Source organism: Ornithodoros turicata, chromosome 9 (assembly GCF_037126465.1).
Source record: "Ornithodoros turicata isolate Travis chromosome 9, ASM3712646v1, whole genome shotgun sequence".
Taxonomy (NCBI): domain Eukaryota; kingdom Metazoa; phylum Arthropoda; class Arachnida; order Ixodida; family Argasidae; genus Ornithodoros; species Ornithodoros turicata.
In genome coordinates this window covers 27,764,808-27,785,715 of record NC_088209.1, presented here as the reverse complement: position 1 = coordinate 27,785,715, position 20,908 = coordinate 27,764,808, and the positions used below count along the sequence as shown (strand labels likewise).

At 45.3% G+C, this 20,908-nt stretch overlaps 2 protein-coding genes across 2 annotated transcripts; one reads left to right on the top strand and one right to left on the bottom strand.

Moving 5' to 3' along the window:
• Positions 1–1,190: 1,190 nt before the first annotated feature.
• LOC135368497 (UPAR/Ly6 domain-containing protein crok-like) lies at positions 1,191–20,908 on the bottom strand. The gene is made up of 3 exons (XM_064601829.1): positions 20,488–20,908; positions 7,921–8,079; positions 1,191–7,143 (listed from the first exon to the last, which is right to left on the bottom strand). The coding sequence occupies exons 1-3, from the start codon at positions 20,567–20,569 to the stop codon at positions 6,920–6,922; spliced, it is 465 nt and encodes a 154-aa protein (XP_064457899.1). The 5' UTR covers positions 20,570–20,908; the 3' UTR covers positions 1,191–6,919.
• On the top strand, positions 10,570–12,044 carry LOC135367841 (uncharacterized). The gene is made up of 2 exons (XM_064600954.1): positions 10,570–10,867; positions 11,499–12,044. Exons 1-2 carry the CDS (start codon positions 10,703–10,705, stop codon positions 11,778–11,780), a joined length of 447 nt encoding a protein of 148 aa, XP_064457024.1. The 5' UTR covers positions 10,570–10,702; the 3' UTR covers positions 11,781–12,044.

Genomic DNA, 20,908 nt, shown 5'->3' with positions numbered 1-20,908 from the left:
AGCGATGCCCGACAGGAAGGTTGGCCATTTCAAGAGCAACACTTGTCTTGCCGCACAAACCGTAACGTAGTTCTCAAAGACGCCTGCAACGCAGGCTTTACGCAAATGTTCCGCGCTAGATAGGGCCGGAACATTTCGCCTCCGTGGGACCAAGGGGCAAATTTGCGGCGCTGCCCCTCGTTTTCCCGATTTCCTTCCCCGTTTCCTGTGTTGTCCTGCCCGAAAGGTTTCTTTTTGGCGCCCCTTCAGGCGGGCGTGCTCAGACGTAGACGCCGGCACTGGCGCTAGTACACATGCGGGTGATCGTCAGCTCACTCAACATAGCTGCTAGGCAGTCTGGACAGGACGACAAGAAGAAGACTTCAGAGGATCGTACCCACGTTTCGACGACCTCATAAACGCCCATCCGGGAAAATGAGTAACATGTGTCGCACACGGTGCAGAGCCAGCGTTCGTCTTCTGGAGCACACAACATGGCTTACGCGTGAATTTTCAGAAGTGGTGAGAATGTGTAACAAGATACCAACTCGACAAGACCTCCAGCGCTGGGAAGACAGGACAAACACAAAGAGGATGCACAATCACAGGCGCTGGACTGCCAGGTCAACGTATATTTCCACGAGCAACACGCGCTCTCAAGATCGTTCCCTCTTTCCCTCGTTTTTCCTTTTCCTCCTGTAACAGATGCTTATCTTCTTCCGCGTGTTTTATAACTTATCAAACCGACAGGAACCTCTCTATTCCTTGAGTAGATAAACTGTTCCTGGTAGATAAACTGTTGCAGTTAAGCAGTTTTTATCAACTTAATTCGTTTATTGAATAGCCGTGACGATCCTGGTCGAGCGAATTCACGATATTACGTTTTCAACAATGATGAATCGAATGGTACGTTTTGTAGATGGGTCACGGTGTACGAGACGGTCCCTTTAAAGTAACTGGATTAGGTTACATATATGCGGCCACAGCGGTGCCTAGCGTGAGATCCCTGGACCATCTCTCACGCATGCATGCATTCTGGCAAAGAACGTCGTTCATTTACCGACGTTGTATACTGCAAAGGTCTTTGGCGGTCCAGGTCATTGTCAACGTTCATTCCAGGGTCATTCCCAAAACACGTGACCACTTGACCGAGTCTATAACGGAAGTTCTTCAATGTCCGTGTAATAAAACATACGAGCAGGCAAGGTACCTCTTGGTGACAATGACACTAACGCTTTATTTCCTTGTCATGTCCAGCGAAGCATAAGCAACGAACAATGACGATGAGCAAATATACTATAGCTTACAGGAGGTGGTTCAGCAACAAAATATGAGCTTTCATCCCAAATCCAGATGACATCGTAAGGCAGATTCTTTTCAGCTTCAAGCGCCACACAACAGACAATCACCAAACGCAGTTGCCGGACAGAGATTTTCACAGCAGTTCCCATAGCATATACGTGAGTATACATTGACGTTTAAACCGTTTTGAAAGTTTCCTCAATGCAGTATACGGGCGTCACGTTTCGCATTGTGCCAAGGCTTGCACGTAAGAATACAGACATTGAATTGGCTTTATACAGTTTTATGGATAGCGCGTTTCGTTGTCACAGAAGTACATGTCAACCTATGACACCTCCAAATTGACGGTGGACACAACAGCCTGTAACAGCAAAGGAACATATAGGAGCTGCTTTCTGTCAGGCGCGTTTAGTGAACAATGGAGTGTACGATTCTCATTCAGCATGTATGGTGAGGAAAGGAGGAAAGAGAAGAAAGGGCAATAAATAACAGAGAGTGTTTGTACTTCTGTTTGTAGCGTCAAACAATTCATATAAACAACGAAGGAAACAACAATGCGAGTATAATTATAATGCAGAGTGAATGGTCGAAAAGGATGCAGTGGTCCCGTGGGTGCTTCTTTGCGTGGAAACAGCCAGCACACAATTTTTTTTTTTGCTCGCGGAATCGAACGTGGAACAAAATGGAACATGCGAAACAAGTGTGATAAATACATATATGTGCACACTGTTTTATTTCTTCAAGCGATGTGGTATAGTATCGCCAGTGGGGATGAAACACCCCAATCGTAATCACCAAAATAGGTTTTTGTTGTTGTTGTTGTTTGTTTTTACAGATTTGATCCGCCCCTTTTTTTCTGCTTTATTTCGTGCAATATAGAGGAGTAACGTACTCTTTCACGGGGCACCCCTAGGAGTTGCAATTTTATTCCTCTTAGAACAGATCCAAGAAAGCCATAATCCTGAATACAATCAGTAAAAGTCTGTTCTTCCAAGTCTAATATTTATTCGATATGTAAAAAGGCAGGATAAATCACGCATGCAAACGAATTCGCTGAAACGAGCTAAAAGTTGGGCCGGTTGGTCATACATTCTTAAAATCGGTAAAAACAAAACAACAAAAGAACACACACACACACAAAACCCCAAGTGCTAGACACACGAAAGGAAAACGCTAGTGCTCTGTGTGTGTGTGTGTTGTCCTTTCACGTGCTCAGCACTGGGGGTTCTGTGTGTGGTTTTTTTTCTTACCTATTTTAATAACGATTTCGCGGAAATAAAAAACAGTGAAAGTGGGGCTAAATTTTGTCTCGTCCTATGAATTTTTTAAAAACTTTTTCACGGATGAAAAGGCGATTCCGCGTTCGTAAAATAAATCCTGATTATGCGACGTGTGCTCTGCTGCGACCGACAAGTGTATTTCAGTACATGTTGTGGTTCAAAGTGCAAGTGCTCGACCATAGCCATCTATATTAGAGGAAGTCTACTTCTTACGCTCCCAGAGCCGGAAGCTACAGATGAAGGTAGTGAGAATCGGGAATAGCGCGTGCAAGAGAGCGCTTTCTTACATATTCAGCAGCAATACTACGGCTTACAGTACATTATATTATCTAATCCAACGCAATCCAACCCAATCCAGTATCCCAGATGAACATTCTGGTAAAGCATTTGCTGGTCATATTCACCCCCGCGGTGATCGAGTAATGGACTTTTTTCTCAACGCTTTTGCGCATGCTCGGTGACCCTGAAGGTTCCTCACATATTCAATAGATGGCGCCGGCTGTGTTTTGGCGCGCGCTGAGCGTGTTTCACTGGACAGCCGCTAGGGTACGACGCGAGTGTGAAAAAAAGGTCCATCCCTTCCACAACAACATCGGACGTTCCGCGTTTCTCTCGACGGATGTATGCTACCAGACTTCCTTCTAATAGAGCAGGCTTTGGCTCTATTCGTGCATTTACACGTGTTCGTGAAACGCTTACTTTTCTATCCCTCGGGTATTTTTAGTACGCACTCCTATAAGAACCACGTATGCACCCTTTAATATCTTTCAATGTAACGTGAGAGTTTTGCTTAAATAGCCGCATAAAATCGAGCAGTTTTTCAACGTGCACGTGATAAAGCAATCGCCCATACATTTTCAATGTCCATCATTCTATACACTGTAAGATAGAGAGAGAGACAAAAAAAAAAGTACATCACGTAAAATAAGATAAGAGACAATTATGCATCTATACAAATATTTATATTTGTCCGTCGCACGCGCAAAAGCAAGCGCGTCCGTACGGTTATTATTTATGTTAAGCTTCACACAGAGGTCTATAGTTATACGGCCCCTTCACCATATGCATGTGTTTTTGCGGTACTGCTTTCCTGTAACGTTGCACATATTTATGGCAGTGATTTTAACATGCGACTTTGCTTTCATACCACTTCAAATTGCATGCATAGTTTATACAGACGCCTTTCGAACGAGGGTACAGTCACCCTCAAATACACATCGAGACCTGCTTCAATAAGATTACGTGATCAGTCACTGTTGTGTAATTGCACAGTTTCCCAAGCCTTCCTTTTTCTCTCTTCAACTGTTTCCAAGACAACTATCCTTCAGCATGCCATCTACACTCATTGTAACATACAGAACACGGCATTGCCTTCCAGGTTTTATGCAACCCTTTAATTTATGGCCTCCGCAACAACCAGTCAACGCCACCTAGGAGCAAATAGGTAACCGTTTAGTATCGACTGCAACTTGTACACCGGTACATTCAGGCTTTTCGAAGTTACCTACACTATCTTGTATGTGCAAGGCCTTTTAGCTTGATGCGTCACCGCATTCTTCTTCATATGCTTGCGTTGTTTCTGATTCAGCTCCGAGCTACCGCTATAATATCGGAGTTTGGACAGAGGCAACCCTATAGAAAATCCTTTGCAGGCCACGAACAGCGAACAGAACATAGCAAGATGCTCTGACTTTTCTGAGAGGCAAAGGGGAACTGCTGAGGCCTTTTGAACTACTTTTGTACTTTTTCTATACTTGACTAGTAGTTCTATGACGACAGTTTATTTTTCCTTCGGCTTTAATGCCGTATTTAGCAGCGCGAAATAACGCCGTGCACGTTCCTTTCGTGGTTGCCTCTATAGCTAAGTACGAGTCAAATGAATTAATTAATAGACTTCCTTATCTGCTGATCGGTCAAGGCGCCACGAGCCTTTTCTCGATCTCCGCCCCAGAACGTTTATCGTAGATGAGAAGATAAAGGGGCTGATAATCGCAGGCAGTGCGAAGGCAATATTTACCCTACCTTTCTTTGCCTACTTTATGGTGCAACATTAAGGTGACTTCCAACGGATCGATGTGCACATTTTTATCCTCCATGTCGCAATCGTACACACAGTTCTCGGCAGAACACTCCTCAATATTCTACAATGAGCTGTTCTAAGTGTACAGAAACATTCAGGTTCCAATTGAGGTCGGTACCATGTACTCAGGCGATTTGCAACGACAGACTCAATCTCTCGTGCAATACTACTTTTCTTCGAATTTCTATCACCTGTACCGCATTTCGTGACTTCAGGACAGAAAATAAGAACTAATATGTCCTTTCTTATAGTCCGCCCGCGCTACAGTTACGTCGGTTCAACGAGATGCTGGTTCTCATGTTGCAAAAATAAACTTTCGTATGAAATCACAAACAAACTGACGCTCTAGAAAACGTTTCTATTGTTTCACCTGCAACGAACCCATTATATGCATATTTATATAGTGTGAAAGTATATATAATATGTACAAGAAGCGGCTCTGTTTCTTTCACCATTAATTACTAACTTTTTCCCCAAGTTAACTCTACCGAGAGGTGCATTTCTTTACATCATTAAGTTCTAAATCGTGTTGACTAGATTAGGTTCTCTCCCAGGGGGATAGCGAATTCCAACGCAGTAGTCATAAAGGAAAACGTCCCTGTACTATAGCCCATGTAGCTATATTTCTTTTGCTTGTTTTGTGTTTGTTTCTTGACGTTCCAAATATTAGATGCCCCTTTGATGCTGCTTCCGAAACCATGTCATTCCAAAGGTTTCCCGCGATGACAGCAGCACCGCTGTGAACTGTGGCGTTTATGGCCACGCATTGACTGACAACCCCTCATTTCTCAACGGTCGAGTGAAGGCTTATGCTATGTACTTTCACTAGTACACTGAATTTTTACGAGGACCTGCAGCGTGGAAGTTGTCACAACAACCGCTCTCTAAAAACGGAACTTCACCGCATAGCACGCTCTGCGCCAACCATTGCTATACGAATGAAAGGTTAGCGCTTCTGACTCGGAGAGGGAGGCTTAGCTTACGCCTTTTTGTGCCAGTTATCATGTATACATCCAAATTTACACAAAAAGGTGTATGCCTCTCTCTCCCTTGGAATAACCCTATCATTCGGAGCAATAATTGGCGCAGAGCGTGCTATGCGGTGAAGTTCTGTTTTCATAGTGCACAAATACCGCTACACCGAGGGATGTAGAAAGTAGAATAAACGTTCTTTCCCGTTACTCGCGTCGTACATGTACTGTAGTCGTGCGGAGAAACCCTCGTTCTTACCACACTCTCGGAACACAACTTCACCGCATCCCGAGCAGCACAACATCTTGGCCCGATATTGGACCGATATTGGCAATACTGGCCCAAAATCCAATATCAAGTCTTGGTTCAATATTGGGCCAAGATATTGTGCTGGTTGGGATAGCCACGTTGTGCGCCAACCACTGCCACGAATGATAGGGTTATCGCTTGTGATTTGAAGAGCGAGAGGGGCGTACGCCTTTTTGTAGCAATTATCACATATCCAAAGTGCTACAAAAAGGCGTACGCAGAAGCGGAAACCCTATCATTCGTGGCAATGGTTGGCGAACAACGTGCTATGCGGTGAAGTTCTGTTCTGAGAGTGCAACCCACGTGTTGAGAGACGCGCGGTGTAGTTCCAGATGACACCTAGAGGGATCTAGCGACACTGGTCATTTCATCGGACCGGAAAGGAAGGGACTAGATGAAATGAACGCCCTTGACGTTCATCGTACACAGCGCGAAAAGAAGGCGTCGAAGGACAGGTATCGTTGGCGCCGATAAGGCTTAGCCGAGTGTGCTTGAAATGAACAGTAATTTATCCCTACCACGCGATAATATCTGTTTTTGTTCGTCACTTTCGTAACACGGCCGTCGGGTTGAGCCCTCGAGAAAGCAGAGGCAACGGCGTCATTGCAGTCTAACACCACGTGTCATGACTCTGCATTGGGTGCTTCACGCAGTCCCGTTATGAAAGCAACCTTGATGTGACCTCCAGCACTGCCAAAAATCCAATCCTTAAAAGTCTTAAAAACCTATAAAACATAAATGATTCATCCTCACTTGCGCCGTTTCCTCAGAGGTGGATTTTCGACATGCGACTATGGACTCTGAAGAAGCGTCAACGCCCGTTGATTGCGAATGCAGTCAAGGGCGTCGCAAGCGGGAATAATGGCTCGAATAACCCATAGCCTCTTGACCCATTGAAACGGATTTCGCGGTGCACACAGTCCCAACTGCAGATCCCCGAAGCAGGTGGCGGCGATTTCTTCGCGGTGACATCTAGCACCTGCACCGTCTCCAGGAGCTACTTAAGGACAGCTGAGCATAGGGGCACCAGAAGGGCGACGGACAATACCCATTGCAGGTTGGTTGTTCCGAGAGTCGAGGGGGCAGCGTTGCAGCCGTCCGTCTTGCAGCTGCAGTATTTCATGAGAACGCTGAAGGTTCCAGCCCGCCTTATGCACTCCGTGCCTTCTTTCTCTTTCTCTAAATATCCACAGTCACGAACGTAGCGGAAATCGTTGTACACTGGGAAAAGAGGGGAAGGAAGGTGGTTACGTTTTCAATAATGTACACTGAGCTTTACATTTTTGTCCATGATGAGCGACATATTTATAAATAAGCTATGATTTTCGCACGCGGTGCGGAGCAGCCGGTCTCCACATTGGTGGAGCCAATCTCTCCATTTTTTCCCCTTTCATCATCATCATCATCATCATCACACACTCTTAAAAATTAGCTCCCCCACATAGCACTCTCTTACACAACCATCATCCCGAGTGACAACGTTCTTTCCCCTGATCTGCTGAAAACGGGGGGCGTACGCCATTTTTGTGGCATGGTGCAGTTCACAATTGCAACAAAAATGGCGTACGCCCCTCCCCCGTTTTGTAAATAAATCTAACAACTATACCCGAAAAACAGAACTTCACCGCATAGGACGCTGTGCGCCAACCACTGCCACGAATGATAGTGTTTATCGCTCCTTATGCGAAGAGAGAGAGAGGGGGGGGGGGGCGTACGCCTGTTTGCAGCAATTTGCCTATATCATAATTGCCACAAAAAGGTATACGCCCCCTCTCTCTTCGAATCAGAAGCGATAACCTTATAATTCGTGGCAATGGTTGGCGCACAGCGTGCTATGCAGTGAAGTTCTGTTTTTAGAGCGTGCAGGTTACGGAGGGCAGCTGACTCCAAATAGAACCAGCACACTTATCTAATGAAGCTGAGATGGTTAGCTAAGAGCGTGCTATGCGGTGAAGTTCATTTCCAAGAGTGTGCATTGAATGTCCATGTGCAACTTACCCTTTTGCACTATCTTACGGCACATGGTGGCCGGAACGTTGGGGAGATGTTCTAGATGCCGCGTGCTGCAGTCTACCAACGCCGAGGTGATATTGTCGAACGGGTCCGCACAGTTACGGTCATACGCCGAATTGCATATCCAGCAATAAATGCACCGTCCTGTAAGGTAAGGTTGCACGAATTGTAAGTTATTATCTCGAATACTCATTCATACGCAACAATAATTAAGGCGGTATCACTTCTTATGTCAATACACTCTTAAAAATGAACTTCACTACATAGCACGCTCCTAGCCAACCATCATCTCCAATGATACCGTTATCTGCCCTGATTTGTTGAAAACGGGAGGCGTACGCCTTTTTTGTGACACTTATGCTGTTCATAATTGTCACAGAAAAGGCGTACGCCTCCCGTTTTCAGCAAATCAGGAAAGATAATGATATCATTCGAGATGATGGTTGGCTAGGAGCGTGCTATGCGGTGAAGTTCATTTTTAAGAGTGTACTTCTAATAATTAGAACTTCGTGCACTCTAAAAACTGAAGTTCGCCGCATAGCACGCTGTGCGCCAACCATTACCTCGAATGATAGGGTTATCGTTTCTAATTCGAGGAGAGAGGAAGGCGGACGCCTTTTTGTGTCAATTATCATGTATCCAAATTGACACAAAAAGGCGTACGCCCCCTTCTCTAATCGAATTAGTAGCTATAACCGTATCATTCGTTGCAATGGTGCTATGGGCGGTGAAGTTCAGTTTTTTGTGAATCATATATGACTTCCTAAATAAAAGGAAAAACACGGAAAATAGTTTTCTGTCTGTTCCTGATATACTACTGAGGAATGTCATAAGTTCAGTCTTGTCCAGATGAGCACAAGCAATAATAATAATAATAAATAAAACCACCGAAGCTTCACTCGATTTATTCGGGTACAAGCTTTCGTGTAATAGGGTACACTTGTTCGCTTTTTAAATATTTGTTATAATTATTGCCGCTCGTGATAAACTAGTATGAAACATTTATTTACAGGTTTACAAAAGGGCTCGGTTAGTCCACACGGTATTTGATTAGTTCAGGGAAACACCAAAGCGAACAAAAGAATGCTTAGTCACTGTCCTGAACAAATGTCACTGTTAAACGCTTGGACAGCAGATCAGTTGCTGATGAATGTGCGATAAAGGATGGCATGCGTAAGATTAACCGGTAAAGAGGGCTACCCGGTGGGCGCACATGCCTTGCGGTGAAGCACGCTTTAAGATCGCAGGAATGAAGACCGCACAAAAAATGGGCTGGTCGCTACAGAGTGAAGTGGAGTGGTGTGCAGTGGTCGCTACAGACACGTGCGTATTGCTAGTATAAAAAGACATATCCACAAACATACTCAAATACAGAACGCTGACAAGAGCTGCTGCATGTGTATTAAGTCACCAAAGTTGACAACGTTGGAAATGAGGATTGCACAAATTTTATAGAGGAACATTTAGTTACGAACCGAAATGGCGAAGGTATGAAATAAACGTGCGCAGAAAAAAATCTGACTGATTTGAATTCACGCAAATTCACAAAACTTGTATTTCAAATGTGTCTGCATATAAACGACATGACGATACCCAAATTGCCCATGACGTGTTTCAGCGCAATGTCCCAGGATTCGATTATTTGGTTATCCATCGAGCTATGCGACCGATGAGATGGTGAAAGGAGAAGATGGCGTCGTCCCGGGTGGGGTCCCAGGTCCAGGGCGCCGCTCTCCCGAAATGTCAAGGGTCACCGTTCCCGCTGCGGCGCGCCGCTACAGAAGCGTAAGAGCCGATCAGGGCGCTTAGCCTTAAAAGTTCCCGAGTTAGCGTTACAGCAAAATGCAGTTCCTGGAACCAGAACTCACGCGTGTCTCTTTTACAGCTAAAGCTAATAAAAGCAGTTTTGACATATGCTCAGAGATGGGTATACGTTGTCTCGGAAAGTGTCCCAATTTTTTTTCTTTTTTTCGGCGCTTCCTGTCCCGCTTTTAGTAATATTTTTTTGTCCCGCTAATCCCAGCTCTACACATCACCACTCACATCACAGATGACAAGGCAGTACTCGTCACTCTAAAGTAGTTGTGCATATGTAAGGAGTGGTTTTTGCGGGTTAAACGTCTTTCTCAGATTCGGGGGTAAAAATCGGGGGCTATTTTTAAATCTGTAATTCGGGGAGGAATCGGGCGATAATTGTGCCTTCGGATGTTATCGGGTGTTTTTGTTTATCCTCTTGTCTATTAAGTCCTTTCCTAATCTCTCTTTTTTTTTTCTTTTTTGCGGGATCGTGACCTTCCCCTGACGTAATCCCCGAAGGCATAGACAGCGTTCACACACATGGGTGTATAGCTGGGAACGTTAAGTGACCCATTCTTACATGTGTTACACGTGGCGACCTTTGTTCGTCTTCAGTGGAAACATCACTTGAGGATTTCATAGTGACTGGAATTCGGGGAGATATCGGGTTTAACCCGAAAAAGTCACTCTCTATGCATATATCAGCAATAAAAGTGTCAATATCCACACACAATAGCTACCGCTGAAATTCGCGTTACGCTATCGTTAATTCGTCCTGTAATTTTTTTCTTCGCCTTATTTGTCTTATAATCTGGAAAGGAACCAAAGCGACGAAGAAGACGTATATTTCTCGAGCGCAACAGCACGCCAGAGCAATCTCGCTTACTTGTGAAAACGTCGGACGACCATGAACTTGGACTCGGCCGAAGAAAACGCGTCACATGTGACAACCCACGCATGAACGATCGGGATGGAACCTGAGCCGGAGCCGCAGGTAAACTCCCCAGCAGTGCTCATAAACAGCGAGGGACTCTATGTTATCATCGCTGTGCTTGGAGTTTCCATCCTGGGCTGCGCATGCGTCCTCACCTACTCGTTTACCAACTACAACAAGCTTAAAAAGAACGCCGAGGAGGTGCGTATATGGCAACAGGAAAACCCCTGCAGTTTCTCTTTCTGTGCCCAAGTGCATAAGGATGAGTTGGTACTCTTATAGCACTGCTTATAGTGTAATTGCCGCAAAATGCTGAGAAAGGACACATGCAAGGGTTTCTGGCTACAGTCATTATATCAAAGCAGATACGACTGTTTCCCCTGGTGTTGTGCGGTAAAGGAATCTTCCCGATTTCAATTTGCCGGTCTCACTTTTGATTTCATGCCATGTGGATCGGTAAGTGGAGTTGCCACCTGAAGAGAGTTATATGAATGAGGAAAGAAGGAAGTCACTGAAAAGGTTAGCCAACTGCCAGGTTGTCCAGGGCTCTACCAATTGGCTAACACACCTCTCCAATGACTTACAAGGTTGCGTCATCTGAAGGGACAAACCACACCCACTCACTTAGGCACTTGAGGCTTTGTGTGTTTGTCCTTTCTTCTGTGCTCCAGCCTCAGAACATCAATTTCCATCGAGAATTATATGTTATGGATGTACGTGCATGAGGCAGAATAGACGCACCAATACCCATAAATCGACGTTTTGGAGTGATTTATAAAACATTTCCAGTTTGCTGACAAGCTTCTCCTTGCTGCTTTTCTGTTTTCTCTAGGTCCGCAACTTCATCGCCTCGAGAACCAAACTAAATGAAATAGCTGGTGCTGGGAGCAAAGAGCAGCTCAAGCGCCAACAGCCTGCCGAACACGTCAAGGCACCATCTCCAATACCGCCTGCTTCTGTCGTAAACATTGAGCGCCAGCCAGGAGCATCAGCTACAGTTTCGAATAAGACATACGCCTTGGTGGACCGACAGGAAGCACCAGTGGGTTCCGAACAGCAGCTTTCCTCCAGAGATGGCAACCACTCAGCAGCGGCGCTTGTGGAAGCAGCATGATGGGGGCCCCGCGTTTAGGGTTGACAAAGGAAATTGCGGGCGAACGACGCTGTAATGCTGTACCGACCGACCGCGGTAGCTGGGTAAACATTTCCTTCTTCTCTTTTTTTTCTGTGGCGCGAACGAAGCTGGAACTCGCAGTGTGTTCGTACATTAGGTACGCCCCAGCGAAGTGTGGATTGCATGTGAGCGAAGTATGTTTGACTAGGGATAATAAATCATGCACAGGAACGGTTCTTTCCTGCAATCATGATTGAAGAAACAGCTTTGGAGAAAGCTTGTGTGGTTTTGTGCTCCAGTTGATTGCTTGTATAGGCGAACTTTTGCACATGTAAGAAACGCCCAAATTACTAATCCTTCCTTTTTTTCTCTCTTTTGTTTACCATGAGACGCTTTGGAGGCTATAAAAACGTTACCGTACAAGGTTTCCAGCAGTGGTCTGCATTTCGGAGTCAAGTCGTTCGGCTTTTTTGCCTCGATTTCCGCACACTTTGAGTGTGTAATAGAGTTTATCTTATCAGGTACCTAACACAGATCGGTACGCGCACATAGATGCCGTCAGTGGTGTAGCCAGAAAAAATGTTTCGGGAGGGTTTCTTTGAGCACTTCACATGGGAGAGGAGGATTCCCCGTCGTTTTCCTCTCCCAAATGCACTACCAAATGTACCATTTTGGGGGACCGTAATGCAGACCACTGCTTGGGTGAACTGATGTTCTGAGGCTGGAACAACATAGAAGGGACCACTGCTTGTACGATAGTAAACGGTAGTTTCGATGCCTTTATCTTCTTGTCAATTGTGTTGACCGTACTTGACTCAGTTTCGACATTTTCCGATTGCGACTTTTTTAGGCGTATTTTTTAACGTAATATATACGGCCTGTTTCGGACAGCGTCGTCCATTTACTGCACACTTTCACTTCCATGTCAAAACCTCTGGGTGGACCTTCTGCTGACTCTTAAAACGTAGGACGAACTCAGCGTGCTTCAATACTTCAGTGCAAATCACTTGAGCCGTTCTCGCGTGCAACCTTATCACCACGTGTGTGAGTGATAACTGATACGATAAATAACTTTGGACTGATAACACTACGCCCTTAAAATTGAACTTCACCGAATAACATATTGAAGACCAACTACTGCACAGAATCACGCCGCACGTTATACACGAAGGCAAGCTATCGCCCTTGATTTGTGGAAAGCACTAGGAGTCCGACTTTTTGAGACAATCGACACAACGGCGTCAGCGCCACAAAAAAAGGGGGCACGATGGCATTCTGGATGACGGTTGGTTATAGGAGCATGTTTTCGTTCTAAGAGCGTATAGGACAACCACAGAATGGGTATCCTGTTTGAACTATTGTCTGCACTTCGCATTCCACGGCTTTTGTTGCAGTTGGTCTTCTTAGGCATTTATCTAGAAATTACGCGAGGAACATGTGTCGTTAAATTCGGCATATTCCGAAGAATTTTCGAAATCGTATTCGGTGTCTCTAATGAACGTGGCGTTATTTGCCGTCCACTTGTCTCACTTGAGCGATCATGATGTTTTTACATCATGATCACGCAAGTGAGACACACAGAAATCGAAGAACCCGGAAGTTAATGAAATTTCCAAACATCGCCGAAGAAGCCAATACATATCACTCCTAAAAATGAACTTCATCACATAGCACGCTCCTAGCCAACCATCGTCGTTCGTTCCCCTGACTTGCTGAAAACAGGTCGCGTACGCCACTTCTGTGGCAATTATGCAATTCACAATTGCCAAAAAAAATGGCGTACGCCCCCCCCCCCCCCCCCCCAGTTTTCGTCAAATCAAGGGAGAGAACGTTGTCATTCGGGACGATGGTTGGCTAGGAGCGTGCTATGCGGCGAAGCTCTGTTTTTAGAGCGTAGAATAACACTCTACGATGTCCTAGAAAGCGGCGAAGTGAGACGCTTACCCAGAACGGCACTCATAGTTTGGCTGCCACCTTTGAAGACTACCACGTTGGTTATGCATTATCCCTTTCTTCCTTTCGCACATCGACTTTTCCTGCACTCCCCGCATCGCGGAGCAACCCACCGCTCGGAGAACATAGTTAATAATGGCACGTAACTTACATCAGTCGGGGGAGAATTACTCACTGCAACAGACAGCATGAGTCATATTTTTCTCCATATAATAGCTCTGGGTGGGGTTGGTCGCTCTGAATTTCGGAAATTGAATTGGGTCGGTTTGATGCTATCGTGTCGTGTGTGGAAGAGTTTGAAACCAGTTTTTCTGTCGACTGCGAAGCGTGTATTGTTTCACGTCAGGCTCTTACCCCCTCTCTTCGTGTGGTCATCAGCGTGAGTGCATAAGCGTCGGTGTTTTTTAACGTGCCTCGGGCTGTTCTGTTAGCTATTAATGAATGACGATCTTGAAACATTGATTAGTGCAGAATGTGTCTGTTTAGTACACCTGGCTGAACAATAGATGACTTTTTTATTTTTTTATTCCGTGTTAGCGCCACGAAGCAACTGTGGCTATGTGCGGCGTACAGATGTGGACAGACGGAGAGAGGACAGCAGGAAGGAGTGGGGGGGGGGGGGGGGGCGGGTAGTATGCGTCTTGGGCCGACTTCAGGGGGAACTGTGCCGACATTCGTCTGGGAAGTCTTCGAACAATAAATGAGCTCGCAAACGAACACGATGTACAAAACTCCACGTCATATAGTTACTAGTGTCACTAGCATATACATTCACTAGCATTCTAGCATCCATACACTGTGCCACACATTGCACGCAACCATACAGCACTAGCATACATTCACTAGCATTCACTAGCACATTCTAGTGTCACTAGCAATGTCTAGGTTTGCATTGTATTTGCTTGTTTCTGCTGCTTTAGTCGTGACAAGTGATCCGTTCGTTTGGCGGTGCCGTTTTCATAGCCAACACTCGTTTTGTTTTACGAGCAGCAAAACAGGAGACAGTGAGGGATGCAACGCAATGAACACGGGTACTCTAAACAGCTGCGTCTTTTTTCCTTAATACGTTCCGCATACGACTACGGTGCGCACACTACTGTGTTGTTAGCACGGTTGCTAGACTTAATAGCGCCAGTTGACTGACGGCAACTAAAAGAAATGCGTGTATACAGCGAACGGAAAAGAAAAATTACGTTTTACCGGCGACGACGTGCTGTATTGTATATAGGCATGGGTCGGTGTTGGGACCTTTTGAATGAGAGTTCCTCCTTTATGCATGTTAATCATACTGTGGTCGTTGGAACGTGAAAGTTAAATGGATTGCTGACCATTGTGTACTGAATACTGCATCATTTTCTCTGCACCGGTTATTTTTAATAATTTTAACTTGAGCTGAGTCGAATGATACACTCTAAGGGGGAAAAAAGAGTAAAATGGGGAGTAGTTGCACCTTCTAGTCCCCAAGATTGCAATTACTCCTCATTTTAATCCCGTAACTCCGAAATTTATGCGTTCATTTCATTTTTATTCAGTTCATTTTTAAGAGTGTATAGGTAATCCAGTATTGACACGGCATTGCACCTCGTCGCGTAATTCTGGGCTGCGGTCAGCTGTCAAGATCGAAAGAACGCCGAAAATACACTGAAATTAATTCACAAATCTGCTCTTTCTCTGCACCGTCTACACGATAATCTTTATGCACAGAGGTTTATGAAATACGGCGTGACTACTTCGTCTCGCGGCACAAATCTGAAAGTATTCCGCTGACACAGTGCACACAGAACCGTCATAAGCGTTACCCGTTTACGAGTAACGGGTTACATCCCGCGCATTGTGATCGTGTAACTCCTCCATGACGCTTCCTGTAACCTCTGGCCACCAGAGGGTTTCGTCTAATCTCGTTACCCATTATGTGACCTCTCAGCAGGAGTTATCCGTTTTCAGAGGTAACGTGAGAAGGTACGTGAGGTAACGTAACCGTTTTAAGAGTGTACCTTTTACTTTCAGAGGTAAAAACGCATATACATTTTTTACCTCCACGGATGACGGTTTAATTCAAGGTATTCTCATTCATAGACATGGATTATGTACCTCGTACTGTTAGAACACAGCGTGAAATGCAGTCCCCACTCTATAACGTCCAGTTAGTCTCATGCATTTACTCCCGAAAGGGACTAATTCCTGTGGTAATGCATTTAGTCCTAAAAATGATGCGAAATTTTTGACTGAATATAGTTCATTCATTTTGAATTTTACATGCATTGCAAGCAACGCTGCCATTCGAGGAGTTAACGGACTTGAATGTGCTGGACAGGAACCGTGAAATTGTTTAAAATGGGACCGCGCATGCGCAACAGCGCGTTTTAAAGCACGTTGTGTAGCAGACGGAAGTGGCCCGAATAGTCGGGAACATTGGTCTTGAGAAAGTTGGAGATTTGACGAAACCTCATAGGTGGCGTCCCTGTTTTCCTGCCTGCAATCCGGCACAGTCCTGCCGTTATGGCGGGGTGACCTTAACGCCGCGACCGGTTCCTAACTCTAATAAAAGCTCGATCGATGGAACACAGGTAACGCACGCCTTTTGCGTAGCGACTCCCTCGATGGCTGATGTATCGCTTATTTCTTTTATCCTTCTACTTTCTTGATCTTCACCACGTTCAACCGCTGCCTGTACCAGTGCATGACATGACTCCTACTGTGGTACCCGTTCACTGGTGTAGTGGGTCGTCCATGTAATGTTGGTCAAGGTACATGCTAGCTGCCTTACCATAGGTGACATTGCTTTCGCTTAAAATGTCCACTTTAACCACATGCGCTAAGAATATTATGGAAGGACCATCGATGCTTTCATAGAGAGAACGTTACAGTGATTTATCCAGAACCCCCTAACACACCCCAAATGTTCAGTGACACCCCCCATCTTTCTTTTTCACCTGTGTATCCCCTACAAGGGTGCTCTCGTGATTTCAGCTTTAGACACATGTTGGTAAATATATGTTGAGCTCTAATGATGGAACTATAATAATGACCCCCCTCCCCCCCCCCCCCAATTTTTTCCAACACCCCTCCGTGCTTGGGATTCTGGATAAAATCCACTGGAACGTTATACACACAACTTTACGTCGCCATAGAGCTTGGAATAATTATATATATAAAATAAATCAACTAAATAAATTAAATCAAATAAGTCAAACAACTCAGGAAAAATGTGCTACCGCCGGGACCCGAACCTGGGCCTTCTAATTTCCGGTTATATACAGATTTTTTTTTCTTTTTTAAGCCTTTACAGCACTTTTGTAAAATAGCTATGAGAGCAGCATAGATGTCGTTTTTGCAGTTGAGTTCTACGTCACTGCGGATATCCTCTGGATGACAGCATCACTACAGTGTGACTAATTACCTGAAATTCGTTAATTAACAATTTCATTAGTGATTTTATGGCAAAAGCGAGGTAACAAAACGGGAGACAATCCTCGTTGAAATCCATTATATCTCTTAAAAATCAAACTAAGAGCGCGTGCCGCCAAATATAAGTCGCTGAATATCGGTATGCAAATGAGCCTAAATCTGAAAAAGCGCGCCTGAGGAGTGCACCACCCTCGCCGACGGAGGCTTATCTGGGCCGGGAAAGCGGTTTATCTGGCCAGCTGAGTAGCATCAACTCCAATAATCACCGTCGCTCCAAATCACGTCTGGTCCTCTGACGTGAAATGAACGCTGTACCCCCTGCGTTCCCGGTTGCCGCGGTTCCGGTTTCGGCTCATTTGCGTATCAAAATATTCGGGGATGTATATTTTAACCCACGTGCGTGTTTCAGGATTGGCTTGCAACTAGGATAGCCACTCAATCTGATATCTCGCTTTTGCCCGAAATCCCCTAATTAAAGAGTTAATTAACGTATTTTGGAGTAATTAGTCACCTTGTAGTTGCACACTTTCTTCGGGAGGATGTCCGCCTGGCCGTAGAACTCAACTGCAAAACGACATGCTCTGATAGCTTTTTTTAAATAAAAAATTCCGTAAAGGCAAAAAAAAAAAAAAAAACTGTGTTACAAACGGTGTTCAACGAATTGTTTCTTGTCATTGGCCCTGCTCAGAAGGGTACAGGAGGATACAGAGTGCACAAAGAAGAGGGGGCACTCGACTAAGGGAGGGCATACAACACAGAGGGCGCTGCTGAACATGAAGTATTGAACTTAGATGTGCAGGCGTCATGCTGTTCCACCTGCAGAGCGCATAAGTGAGCACATACGTTACATGATCCAACGACTATGTGTGATCCAACGACTTCGCAGACAAAGAACACGCGAGAAATATGTACTATAACATGACTAAGTTTCAATACAACACCCAAACGTTGTCAGTTTGATTTGCTTGTTCGCTTTTAGTATCGTGCAATTAAAGAAATAATTGGACAATTTAGCACGCTCTAATCAAGGTCGGGCAGACGCCGTTGACACACGGACAAGCATCCTACAAAACATTACAGGAGTGTATAACTCAAACAGTACAGCGCACTGAAAGTTTAGCTGCATAGGGGGCGTCCTGCAGGCACATTACTGGCCGAGCGCTTCCTTTAGCCGCGCTTGCACACCACACGGAAAAAACAGCTTCCAGCTACCATCCCGCCCACAGGAACTCGAACTTTCAGTACATCGCGCTTGCTTGGGAACTGGAGAGGACATGTTATCTTCTCGTCAGCGAGTCTTATCGCAATTGACGTGGCAGACTTATGACGTAAGGCGCGATAGCACAAAACCGGCAGGCTTTGTAACGTCCGACGAGCAAGTGAGAATGGTGCAAGCGAGCTGGTGTACTGTAGAAAGAGGTAACGTATCCTTGAGTTTGAGTGAGACACACAATAAGAAGAGGACAATACAAGACTCATTTGAGGCACAGTCTTGTGTTGTCCTCTTCGTATTGTGTGTTCCTCAAACTCGAGGAAACGTTGAAAGCGAACCCCCGAATGTTGTACATGCCGAAACCTGAGTATACGAAAAGCTCGGGGGTTTGAAGTTGGCGAAAATATCGCCTAGCCTTATCGCCTAGCAATAATATCGCCTTTGCCTTGATGTCATAATAAACATTCTACTTAACACCGCGTTCCTTACACACATCAGGCACTCTTTCAGAGAGGAGGTCGCCGTTCCAAGGTGTTTCTCCTTTTCCTTGAAGCCGTTCAGCTGCCAAGCACTCGAAACACACGCTTCGACACTTGTTTGACGGTAATCGCGAGTTTATATATTTATAATATATACTGAATGCTAGGGTCCTTTGACTTATAGCATAGACAGACAAAAAAGACGCGAAAGTAACCCCGTTGAAACCATGTTGGTGTATTTATTCATACCCCACCTTTGCTATGCCGGACACATTACGTTTCGAACTTCCATACGACCGTAACAATGAAAATAATTGTATTCCTGAGGAAACGCAACCATAAGTGCGCGGGAAATAAGTATGCGCTATAAACGCATTCTGTTGCATCACATCTTCGCACGGAGGAATACCTCCTCTAGAAATAGTACTCTTTGCAAAACATCTCCGCTATTGTCCTCGTCGCCTACGCATAGAGTCGGACAACGCCTTTGTCTATCATGAATAATTTACTACCACCTACTCTGAATAATAGATGTAGCCAGAATAGTGCACGTTGATGATAACGAAAAAGACGTCTGGCTAAGTGTACAAAAGCTTCAATTTCTTGAACGGGGAACGGTTAAGACATGACTTGGCGTGAATCTTGCGGGTTTTGCTTATTCTTCGTTCGTGAAAACACCGTCACGGCCGTTCGTTTCGATTAAACACCGGACTATGACGTGATCGGGGACTCAAACATAACCTGGTATCAATGTGTAAGTAACTGCAGTTTTCTTTTCCGATGTCTTTGGATGGCTTTTCCCCCCGTTTCGTCCTTGGAGTTTCAGGTTCTATATGTAATGTTTTGCTACTCGGCTGTCAAGTCGTGCCCGTGTAATGGCGGCACTATGAACATTATAAATGAGTGAAGGTCAATAAGCCGTCTCTCTGCAGCGTCTTACGACTGCATTTTTTAAAAGCACGATAGCAAAAGCGACGAGAAGAGAAAAAAAAATAAGTGAAAGGAAGTCTGAGTTTTTCTTGGAAATTTGATTCACTTAGATTTGATTTGATTTGATTTACACTACTAAATTTCCGCATAGGTACGACAGAATGGGAAAATAAATGAGGTATGCGTGTATATGGGACAGGAAGCATAGCCGAGCTGTAACTCAGATGCTTCTCTCTATATGAATGGAATAAAGCACTATCAACATACCTAACGAGAAGGTGTAAACAATAACATCGATCAGACGGATCGTTTCGCTCAGCGTAACATTATGCGCCAGATCAGCGTAACACAGCGCGCCAGACCCCATAGGAAACAAACTTTGGAGCGAATGGCTTCCTGTGAGACTGTTCAGGAGTACAGAAGTCTTCGTTTCACAGCGTACAGGCGAACACAAAACTACAAGTCATACGTGCCTATAGTGTTGGACCACAGACGTCGATATAGCTAATTCAATTACTGTGCGAGACAACATGCCGCGGATGAGTCGTGCCACCAGCAAACCACGTACCGAACGAGCTTTGAATCTTTGCTTCGCTCTCTGTTTCATAAATCCAGGTGTCAAGCGTGTTTTGAGGCATCGGACCATATCATGCGCGATCGCTTTGCTATACCGGATGGATGGACCTATCCCTTGACAACCCTCCATCGACTGTGCCTGACTCACCTCGCTCAACCATAAGTGCAAGCACCAGAACAGCTCCTAAGATCGACAGGGGCGTTATCCGTGGTGGCACCACCATCATCATTCCGGGAGTCCTCCTTTTCCTTTCGGCTCCACACTCCCACCACAAACCAAGCCGTGCAAGGACCTCGTGCAATCCCACGACGGTTTCCACTGAATGTTTACCCCGAGCACTTCATGAGTCTTCTTTCGTTCCCGTCTTCTGCCCTGGAAAACGTTCTGGAAGTCTTGCCTTGGATGTCCTGCTTGACCGCACGGTCGATCTGGGGACCCAGAAGCCGCCGTTTTGTGCGCTTGCGCAGTCCAGCGGATCAGAGCTAAAACAACCCGGATGTCGATCGATCGATTGATTCAGCAGGCTTCTGCTTGCGGTACTCGAGGCCGCGCTTTACGCGGAATGAGT